Source organism: Stegostoma tigrinum, chromosome X (assembly GCF_030684315.1).
Source record: "Stegostoma tigrinum isolate sSteTig4 chromosome X, sSteTig4.hap1, whole genome shotgun sequence".
NCBI classification, from domain to species: domain Eukaryota; kingdom Metazoa; phylum Chordata; class Chondrichthyes; order Orectolobiformes; family Stegostomatidae; genus Stegostoma; species Stegostoma tigrinum.
In genome coordinates this window covers 12,718,509-12,730,307 of record NC_081404.1, presented here as the reverse complement: position 1 = coordinate 12,730,307, position 11,799 = coordinate 12,718,509, and the positions used below count along the sequence as shown (strand labels likewise).

At 41.6% G+C, this 11,799-nt stretch overlaps 1 protein-coding gene across 2 annotated transcripts in view; it reads left to right on the top strand.

The window, feature by feature from the left end:
• Positions 1-6,852: 6,852 nt before the first annotated feature.
• LOC125448352 (GTP-binding protein Rheb-like) overlaps positions 6,853-11,799 on the top strand; it is a 28,145-nt gene continuing 23,198 nt past the window's right edge. For both annotated transcript variants that reach the window (XM_048523629.2, XM_048523628.2), the window contains exons 1-3: positions 6,853-6,968; positions 8,928-8,999; positions 10,411-10,478. In XM_048523629.2, coding sequence (XP_048379586.1) covers positions 6,917-6,968; positions 8,928-8,999; positions 10,411-10,478 — 192 coding nt within the window. In that variant the 5' untranslated portion in view covers positions 6,853-6,916. The remainder of the gene's footprint in view (positions 6,969-8,927; positions 9,000-10,410; positions 10,479-11,799) is intronic.

The following is an 11,799-nucleotide window of genomic DNA, read 5'->3' as shown; positions in this document are numbered from 1 at the left end:
ATAGCCTCTGAATGATTTTTCCTTATCTGAGTCCTAAATGGTCTACCCTGTATCCTGAGACTGTGACCCTTTGTTATAGACTCACCAGCCCTGTCATCCCTGCATCTAGTCTATCAAGCCCTGTCAGAATTTTATTTGTTTCAATGAAATCCCCTCTCATTCTTCTCATGTCCAATGGAAGGGTAATACCTGAAACATTGACTGCTCTTTTCCTCCAGATGCTGTCTGGCTTGCTGTGTTCTTCCAGCCTCCTGTTTATCAACGTGGATTCCAGCATCTGCAGTTTTTTTTGTCTTGAAACTAGGCCGAGTCAACCCAAACTTGGGTTGTAGTGACATAGCGGTAACGTCACTGGATTAGTAATTCAGCACCAGGCTAATATTCTGGGGAGAGATAATGGGAACTGCAGATGCTGGAGATTCCAAGATAATAAAATGTGAGGCTGGATGAACACAGCAGGCCAAGCAGCATCTCAGGAGCACAAAAGCTGACGTTTCGGGCCTAGACCCTTCATCAGAGAGCTCTCTGATGAAGGGTCTAGGCCCGAAACGTCAGCTTTTGTGCTCCTGAGATGCTGCTTGGCCTGCTGTGTTCATCCAGCCTCACATTTTATTATCTAATATTCTGGGGACATGGGTTTGAATCTCACCATGACAGATGGAGAAACTGAATTCGGTAATGAAAAGAAATCTGGAATTGAAAGCTAGTGTAGTGATGCCCACGTAACTATTGGCATAAAACCCATCTTGTTAACTAATGTTCTTTAGCGAAGAAGTCTGCCATCCTTACATGGTCTAGCCTACATGTGACTCTAGATTCATAGCAATGTAGTTGACTTTTAACTTCCCTTTGAAATAACCTAGAGAGCCAATCAGTTCAAAGGCAAATAGGAATGATCAACCCAGCAACACCCACATCCCATACAAGAAGAAAGAGACAAAAATCTTTCCTCGTACAACAAACCTGCCATCTCAGGAATCATCCTTTGTGATCTCAGGATATCCCAAAATACCTTACAGACAATTAAGTACTTTTGAACTGCAGTCATCTTTTTATGCAACTGCCATGGATTAGACTTTGAAATAAGAAGGATAGAGGGGAATTGGAAGGAGGTAAAACTTGGTTCATAATTAATGGAAAAACAAGAGTAAAATGAATGGAAATGTTGATGGAGAAAATGAAGATTTGACAAATAAATAAGTGCTGCTGAAATACAGGTTCAAGACAGGAGGTCTTAAGATCAGAAGAAAAAGTAGCAGAAGTAGACAATTTGGCCCACTGAGCAAGGTCCACCATTCTCAAGATCACGGCTAATCTGACTGTGACCCCAATTCCACTTTCCTGCCTGCTCCTCATAAAAAGAGAAGCAGTGGATGCGATGAATACAATTTTTGAGTGTCTTTAAGGTCATATTACATGTTGAATCCTTCAGTTATACTTTCATATCCTCCATGATGTTGATGGAGAGAAGAAAATATAGATATAAGGGCTGTCCCAATATGACAAATGGTCAACTGGTATCAGCACTGTCCAGATGTTATTGCATGGTACAGACATTTACCTAACTGGGTTCTGGCAGTGTAGCTCTGTTCAGATTTTCACCAAGCCACTGCCAATTTCAAAGCAACTGCAATGGACTCAGGCCCTGACTGATACAACTGCAGTGTCCGTCAGTAGGAATAACCCTCCCGATATCTCAAACACAATGGAGCAGAGAAGGAAAATAAAATGTGATGAAGAGCAAAAGAGGAAAGCATACTTCGAAATGCGACCATAAATGTTTCCTAATAATTTGACAAGTTTATTAATTGAGTGGATAAGCTGTGCAGACTGGAAATGCTTGAGTTCAATCTCCAATTTGTTCTGACTTAGTTGATGTGAGCCAGAATGACAGGGAGGTATAACAGTTAGCTTGAGCACCATGAGCTAGCATGAGAAAATTGTGCAGCTCTCCTGTTGCTGATCACTATCCAGCAATCCTGTACCACAGTAAAATGGGTTTGCATCAATGATAGATTAGATTTTATGATTTAGCCATTGTTGAAGAAGAAAGAAAGAGAATATCTCAACCTGAGTTTTACGATGCCCCAAAAATAAGTTTCAATCATAATCAGATCTAGTGCTTTCTGTTCTGACCAGGTAAACTTCATTGTGTCACTATTAATTTTTTTTATCTTTTGTGAAATGTGAATGTCACTGGCAAGGTCAGCATTTGTTGCCCATCCCTAGTTGTCCTTGTGAAGGTAGTGATGAGTTGGCTTGTTGAACCAGTGTTATACTGTAGAGGAGTTCCAGAAACAGCAAAGCAATGTGACTGTAGTTCAAAGCCCGAATGATGTGTGGTTTAGATCTCATTATTGTTGTTGGGATTTGTGTTTGGTTACTATTATATTTCTCAACGTTCTTCAGCCCAACTCACGAGTAAACTCTTTTCCACATGAAAGATAATCAAATTAGATATTTCCAAGCTCTCATCCTGAATAAATATGGCTCTGATTTATAAAAAGACTTGCATTTTTATAGCGGTTTTCATAACTACCAGACATCTCAAAGCACTACATAGCAAATGAAACACTTTCTGAAGATTTTTGGACTAGAAATGTTAACTCTGTTTTTCTCTCTCCACAGATGCTGTCAGACCTGCTGAGTTTCTCCAGCACTTTGTGTTTGTGTCAGATTTCCAGCATTCACAATGCTTTGCTTCTATTGCAGCAAATAAAATAATTCTGAAAAGAAGATAACAAAGTGTGAAGCTGGATGAACACAGCAGGCCAAGCAGCATCTCAGGGGCACAAAAGCTGACGTTTTGGGCCTAGACCCTTCATCAGAGAGCCCGAAACGTCAGCTTTTGTGCTCCTGAGATGCTGCTTGGCCTGCCATGTTCACCCAGCTTCACACTTTGTTATCTTGGATTCTCCAGCATCTGCAGTTCACATTATCTCAGTTCTGAAAAGAAGCCTCTTTTTAATGTAGAAAATACAGCAACTAATTAGAAATAGAGTGAGCAATCTTTGTTTTGCATGAACAAAACAGAAGTTGCTGGAAAAGCTCAGCAGGCCTGGCAGCATCGTGAAGAAAGATCAGAGGTAATGTCCAGTGACCCTTCCTCATAAAACTGATGGTAGCTAGGAAAATGTTCATTTATATGGAGAAGAGAGGGAGGGGGTGCGGGTAAGGAATAAGCGATAGGTGGGGACAGAGCCAAAGAGAGAGAAGAATAATTGGATAGACAAAGGAGTTGATAACAGTCTGGCTAGGAGGGTGAATAGTTGTTTTTGGGGACGATTAGTACTAACAATAGGTAGTGTTAGACTATGTGATAACAAGGCCTGGTGTTTGGGGTAGGGGGCTGGGACATGGGAAAGTGTGGGCCCTAAAATTGTTGAACTTGATATTGAGTCCGGAGGACTGCAGGGTCCCCAAGTGGAAAATGAGGTGTTGTTCTTCTAGCTTGTGTTGACCTTTGCTGGAACACTGCAGCAAGCCAGGGACAGAGATGCTGGCCGGGGAACAGGGTGGTGTGTTAACATGGAAGGCAACTGTAAGCTCAGAGTCTTTTTGCGAGCAGGACGTAGACGTTCTGCAAAGCGGTCACCCAGTCTACGCTTCATTTCCCCAATGTAGGGGAGACCATATAGTGAGCAGTGAATGCAGTAGATTAGATTCTAGGAAGTGCAGGTAAAGTGCTACTTCACCTAGAAGGTATGTTTGGACCATTGGATAGTGGTGAGGGAGGAGGTAAATGGGCAGATGTTACACCTTTGGCAGTTATAGCAGAAGGTACTGTGGGGTGCAGGGGCGTAGAGGTTTGTTGGGAATGAAGAGTGGTCCCTGCGGAAGGCAAACAAGGGAGGGCAGGGGAATGTGTGTCTGGTTGGGGCATTTCACCGGAGGTGGCGGAAATGGTGTCTGATGATTTTCTGGATGTGGATGCTGGTGGGACGGTAGACCCCTTTGTTTGCCTTCCACAGGGACCATTCCCTCCAGGACATGCTGGTCCACACTTCCTTCACTCTCAAATGCCGTCCCCTGATCCATCTTCTGTCTCTGGCTTGCTGCAGTGTTCCAGCGAAGCTCAGCACAAGCTGGAAGAACAACACGTCATTTTCTGCTTGGGGACCCTGCAGCCCTGCGGACTCAATATCAAGTCCAATAATTTTAGGGCCCAAACTCTCTCATCTCCTAGCCCCCTACCCCCACACCAGGCCTTGTTATCACATAAAAACCAAAAAAAACTATGGATGCTGTCAATCACAACAAAAACAGAAGTTGTTGGTAAAGCTCAGCAGGTCTGGCAGCATGTGGCAGTTCTGAGGAAGGGTCACTGGACCCGAAACGTTAACTCTAATTTTTTCTTGACAGATGCTGCCAGACCTGTTGAGCTTTTCCAGCAACTTCTGATTTTGTTCCTTGTTATCAGAGTCTGCCTTAACACACTACCTATTGCTAGTCACACACAGGCCCCATTAACAGTTATTCACCCTCATAGCCAGTTCATTATCAATTCCTTTGTCTATCCAACTGCCCTTCTCTCTCTTTGGGCTCTATCCCCACTGATCGCTTATCCTTACTTGCTCCCCCCGTATCCTCTGCATACAAACTGACATTTTCCTAGCTACCATCAGTTCTGAGGGTCACCAGAACTGAAACGTTAACTCTGATTTTTTTCTTCAGAGATGCAGCCAGACCTGCTGAGCTTTTCCAGCAACTTCTGTTTCTGTTCCTGATTTACAGCATCTGCAATTATTTCGGTCTTTATTCTGTTTTGCATAATATTGATTAAGGGATAAATTTTCACCAGAACATTGGAGATATCTGACTGCTCTTTTTTCAATTAGTATCATGGGATTGTTTACATTCACCAGAACTGTTGAACCCAGCAGTGAGAATTCTGTCAATTGAGGCAGGGTTATCACTTATGAGATCAGAGGATTTGCAGTTGTAAGAAAAGGATATTTTTATGATTTAGACTGACAGTTTCTATACTTTTCAAAATGTGTTAAGAACTTTATCATTCCCATGGTCAAAAGAGATCACAGGCTGACTTGAGAGAGGGATTTAAAATTATGAAGGGATGGGACAGAGTAGATTGTTTTCCAATGGTTGGGAGGTTTAAGATGAGGAGATATTGGTATAAAATTAAATGTAAAAGATTGAAGACAGAGAACAGGAGCATTTTATGTAACAAGTTGGACAGTTGTAGAATGTAGTACCAGAAGACAGCATCAACCAGGATCTTGGGTTCATGTCACCCTTCAGCTGACCCCACCACACGCACTCTCTCCCCTCCCCCATACACACTTTCTCTCACCCACCCCCCCCACCACAGACAGACACACACTCACTCTCTCTCCCACACACACAAAAACACATTCTCGCTGTCCCCCAACACACATACACACACTGTCTCCCCCCCCCCGTCACAGACATATACACACAAATCTATGGCGTGAATTTGATTTGCAGATATATTCTATTTTGCTCAAAAAGCACACAGCTTATACATAGTCAGTCAATGTGGTGTTTTATAAATTCCTACTTTAGAAATAAAACCAATCTGACTCCAAACCAAAACCCAAACCAAGGCCTCACACCTAAAATCCAATGTCTGACCTAAAATGTCACAATTTCTTTACACTGATAAAACCTTTATTTCTCTCAGGACAGTGACTTGTCAGGAATTCAGGGATTTACATACATATTTTAATCAATTAAAACCTTTTAACTGATTAAAGATTTAACAGCATCTCAGATTTGTTTAATATAGCTTGATCAGTTATATGACCCTTTAATCTTTTACTTATAAATTCTGTATCTGATACTACCTCTCTCACTAACACCTGAAGATGGAGCAAGACTCCAAAAGTCTGCACATTTAAATAAACCTGTTGTCCTATAAACCGGTGTTGTGCGATTTCTGACATAGTACCAGAGTTAGTGATTGAAGCAGAAACCAGATAAACATTTAAGAACACGTTAAACTGTTTCTTGATAGAAATTGGGATAATGGGATATGATAATAGGATGAGCACATGTGATTGTATACAGGACGAACACCAACGTCAATTTAGTAGAACTAGAACGCCTGCATTCAAGCCTCACCTGCTCCAGAGGTGTGTCATAACTCGCAGTTTAGGTGAGTTAGCCATGGGAAAATGTGGGGTTACAGGACTTGGGGAGTGGTTCTGGGTAGGGTTGGTGTGGACTCAATGGGCCGAATAGCCTGCTTCCAAATCGGAGGGATTCTATGATATGTCTGAACAGATTGATAAGTGTATGTAAGAAAATATCCGATGATCACGCTCAAGATTTATCAAACACAGAAATAGCTGGGAAAATTCAGCAGATCTGACAGCATCTGTGGAGACACGGAGTTAACATTTCGAGTCCAGTGACCCTTCCTCAGATTCTTTGTTTCATTGAAGGCTTTTAATACATTACGTTGTACCCCTCTTGGGCAGATTTTACACTGATAAACCTGCGTCCTCCGCCAAAAATAAGCCCATCACCTAATACTTACATTGTCTGCATATCACCAGCAATTGGACTTTAATAAAACACTTTTGAAAGGTGGTAAGGCGATTTTAAATAAAGATTGAGGCAATCGAAGTAAACGCTTGCTCTCACAGATCTCGCCAGGAGGTGGCGCAGGGGACAGGTACTTTACAACGATGCCGTAAAGTGTGAAGGAGACTTGTTGTGAGATTATTATTGTTTTTTTTAAAAAAAGCAACATGAGGTCGTTGTGAATGAAAAAGGGGGGCGGGGGAAAAGAGGAAACCCGATAAAAATCACCTCAAAAGTTCCTGCGCGCTCTCGCACGCTCACCCGAGGGGTGGGGAAAGCGGTCCGGTCACGTGACTGAGGCAAGCCCGGGTAATTCAAAAAAATTATAAATCTAACTAATTGTAAACAAATGGCCCCTTTAAAGTTTCGGAAGATTGCAGTATTGGGGTATAGATCAGTCGGTGAGTTTTGTTTTATTTCTGTTTTTTGAGGGGGAGGAATCATGAGTGAGCTCCGTTTTCTCCATAGAAGCGGCGTGTGGTTGTAAAATTCCTCTATTGGTTAATTCCGAAGATTATGGTTTTATTCTAAATACAGTCAATTGCTGTCAACCAGAAACAAGGGCTTTTGTTAGTCTACTTCGTGCATCACTTTCCATCGCTACTTTCCAATGTAATTGAATCCATAGGCTGCTGTGAATGTTTTGTAAAATATTTTTTCTTGAGTTAGAACATTGTTTTTAGCCCAGCTTTCACCATTGATTTGTTTCTTCTGTCTACATCTTTATCTTTCCTCCTGCCCCTCCCTGCTCTTACCCCCCCCCGCCATGCTTTCTTTATTACCAGAAATACAAAGCTAAATAGTACCCTTTTTTTGGTGGGGGGGTTATTTCCAGTCCTGCTACATTTGTAACATGGTTCGGCGCTGTCTGAGAGCGTGTCCTTTCTTGTCTCTGTTGCCCAGTTACAGGTGTGGGTGAAGTAACTCAAATCATGTTTTTTGGGGTTAGTGGGAATGGCAGATGCTGGACTTCATCCAGCTCTACACCTTGTCATTTCATGTTTCTTCGGCTACTGTTATCTCCCACTGGCATATCTCTAAGTTGCAGTTATTTTCAAAACACAGACAGCTGGATGCTGGGAATCTGAAACAAACACAAAGTGCTGGAGAAACTCGGCAGGTCTGACAACATCTGTGGAGAGAGAAACAGTTCTTGTTTAGAGTCTGACAATGACTTCAGAACTGAAGGGGGTGAAAATGATGGATTTTATGCTATAGAGAAGAGGGGAGGTGGTGTGTATGGAATAGATTGTGAGGGAGCCCAGAGCCAAAGGCAATGACAGTGCTAAGCGTGGTAAAAGAGAAACACAGATGTAAAACGGGTGTGAGTAGAAGTATAAAAATTCGTTTGGCTTTTCTGTCAGCAGGGCATCAAGGCATGATCCAGGGTGGGTGAGGGGTCACTTTAAAAAAAAAAGGAGGACAGAGGTAATGCTTTTAAATTTTGAAAGACCATTTTGAGTCTGTAGAAGCTGGAGTGCTATGGAGGGACGCACTGCAGCCAATTTGCATGCCAAGATGTCAGAGGCAACAATGTAATGAATTCCCAATGTTAATCAGAATACATGGCAAGTAGTCTGTTTTACCTTACAATGATATGTGTAACACCCATTTAAAGTAGTGTTGAAGTGCTTATGCAGTATTGCACAGGAGTGTCAGTTCAGATCATTTGCCTAAAGTTGGGGGGCGGGGGGAAGCATGAAGCTACAAGCTTCCAACCCAGAGTTGAGAGTGCAACCAACTTCGTCAAACTGGTGCTCACTTTTTACCACAAATTAGCCATTAACATTCTGGCTTGATCAGCACGGGAACTTCAACTGTAAGTAATTGTGTTTAAACCAGGAAGGGAGTTGAAACAGGGCCTTTCTTTTAGTTCTGTTTAGTTGATTTGTTTTTTAACCTTTTCTGTTTGGGGAGTCTCTGCAAATATTGTTATTTGATGATCTCCTGTTTAAGTATGTTTACAAAATAAAGAATTTTGATGATGCTGCAGGATTTTAAGTTCTGTGTATGCTAGTTTTGGAAAATCTGTGGTATAATGCACCAGCTAACTTAGCTACTTTTGTTAAAGAATTCCTGTGATCCATTAAATTCAGAATTTATGAAAGTAATCCTCTGTAGTTTTGTCAAACTTAAATCTTAGGGATTCAACATTTTGTGCCATTAAATGTGATGTAACAAGAAACTTTAAACACCATACCCCTGTATAGCAATGGCTCTGGAATGGCAGTTTTACCTGAAACTAAAGTTGTTTTCTGTGTTTTACTGACTCCATATTCTAGCAGGAAAATTTGATTGTGATTTATATGCTCAAATACTTTTCTCATTCTAAAATAAATTACTTTGTAATCTCCTTGTAGGAAAGTCATCGCTAACAATCCAATTTGTAGAAGGACAATTCATCGAATGCTATGACCCTACAATTGAGAATAGTAAGTATGGTCTTTGGGTGGTACAAAGTTCTCTGAATATTGAGGGCATCATGAGGTGACTGAACAAGTTTGGAATTAACACTGTGATTAGCAGACTCCCCCCGTGAAGATGTTGACCTGTGCTGGATGCAGCATGGTCTCTGGCTGGTATATTGTAATTGTGAGCCTTATTTAATCTGTAGGCTGAGAGATTGAGTATTGGCAGACTGAAATAAAAATGGAATGTGCTGGAAAATCTGAGCAGGTCTGACAGTACGTGAAGAGAGAAAAGGAGTTAACATTTTGAATCTAATTTTATTTTTTTTTTTTGGAACTCCGTATTTGGCAGGCTACTTGACTTTGGAGACATCAACACCAACACCAAACTAGATCCTATCCTTGACCAGTGTTCACAGAGCATATGTCTGAGTTATGTTCAGGAATTTACCCCAACTCCTCTATGGGAAAAGATTGTCATGGACTCGTCTCAATAGCAACTCTGCAACCTTTGACCTGTAAGATGTTTGTGGGATTGAAGTAGTGTACTTTAAGAAATAGGTGCACTCTAGGCAAGAGGATACAGAAGTAAACAAAAATTAATGAGTTGACTCATCCAGCATCACCACCTATGTCACTCACAGTAAGAATTTACAATTATTTAACACCTTTCACAATTGCGTGACAACCAAGTGCTTAAAACCAGTGAAGATCTCTCAAAATGTTGCCATCACTATAAGAATAGTGGCAGCCATTTTCCAGACAGTTCTGTGATGACCAAATAATTTATTCTCCTGAGGGATGAATATTAGCTAGGATATTGGAGGTTCCTACCCTTGTGCTATTGGATCTTTTCCATTTCCCTAAAAAAGAAACAGATGGTTGACATCTCGTTTGAGAGACTTCCTCTTCGACAGTGCAGCACACCCTCAGTGTTGCACTGGAGTGTAAGCCTGGATTATGCACTTGGGGGTTTTTGGAATGCGTCTTGAATTTGCAACTGCTTGATTCCGGTGAGAGTGCTACCCACTGAAATGTGGCTGTTACCTTGTAGATGCTGCTTGCAAATGATGCTTCTGTAATTCACTTTGAGAAAGGTATATTGAGACGCTTTGTAACATCAATGTCCCAATCTAATTATGGACTGAGCTCTGCAGTTTTAAAACTGACCAGCTCCATTTGCTCCTCAGTACAGTTTCAGGCCCTTTTCTGTGTCAGTTTGATACTTGTGTTACTCCAGAGACTAAAGTACTGCTGTGTTTTTACTGTTGTTTGTATGACTAATGTTTGACTCAATAGGGCTGAAAGACTATATCTTGCTTGCGGGTTTATCAGCAGGACAAAATGCACCTATTAACCATAGGATGTGACCAATCTTACTTTTAAAAAATGCATGTTTTCTCCAATTCATTTGATTTTAAAAACTGTTTTGCAGCTTTTAATAAAACCATAAATTTTGATGGACAAGACTTCTATCTGCAACTGGTGGATACTGCTGGACAGGTGAGAGCTACATACATATGATCTTGAAGAGAGATGGTTTTCAGTCTTAGAATTTTGCAACATGGAAGGAGACCATCATATCTACACCAGCTGACAAGTATTATTCCAGCACTTGGTCTGTAATCTTAGAGATTATGGCATCTCTAGTGTATATCCAAGCTCACTTTTAAAAATGTGATGAGGGTTTCTGACTCTACCACCCTTTTCGAGGCAGAGAGTTCCAAATTCGCAGCACCCTCTGGGTGAGAATAGCTCCCTTCAAACCCCTTTAAACCTCTGATTCTGTGGAGTCAGAGCTATACAGCAGGGAAATAGACTCTTCAATCCAACTCATCCACGCTGACCAGATATCCTAAATTAATCTAGAGATAATGGGAACCGCAGATGCTGGAGAATCCAAGACCCTTCCCGAAAAGTCAGCTTTTGTGCTCCTGAGATGCTGCTTGGCTTGCTGTGTTCATCCAGCTTCACACTTAGTTATCCTAAATTAATCTAGTCTGGTTTGCCATTATTTGACCCATGTTTCTCTCAATCCTTCCTATTCATGTACCCATCCTGATGCCTTTTAAATGTTGTAATTGTACCAACCTCTACCACTTCCTCTGGCAGCTCGTTCCATGTACATACCATCCTCTGCATGAAAAAGTTGCCTGTCAGGTCTCTTTTATATCTTTCCCCTCTAGTTTTGGACTCGCTCACCCCAGGGAAAAGACGTTGTCTATTCACCCTAACTATGCCCCTCATGATTTTATAAACCTCTATAAAGTTGCCCCTCAGCCTCTGACACTCCAGGGAAAATAGTACCAACCTATTCAGCCCCTCCCTGTAGCTCCAACCCTGGCAACATCCTTGTAAATCCTTTCAAACCTTATATCGTTTCACAACATCCTTCCTACAGCAGGGAGACCAGAATTGCACACAAGACTCCAAAATTGGCCGAACCAATGTCCTGTACAGCCGCAGCATGACCTCCCAACTCCTATACTTGGTGCGCTGGCCAATAAAGGCACGCATACCAAACATGCATTCGAGTACCTCACTTTCTCTCCAACTCTTAATGTGTTTCCTTTGACCAAATGATGACCCCTCGCTTCTCTCAATTCAACTGTAATTGCCACTGTTCTGTCCACCTAATAAATGCTTAATATATTACTGCAGTCCACAGCTTTCTTTTTTGTTATCAACCACAAGATGTAGACCATTCAGCCCATCAAGCCTACTTCTCCATTCAGTGAGACCATGGCTAATCTGATAATCATCAATTCCACTTGCTATCTTTTCCCCAAACTGCATGGTTAAAAATCTGTCTTTTTCCACCTTG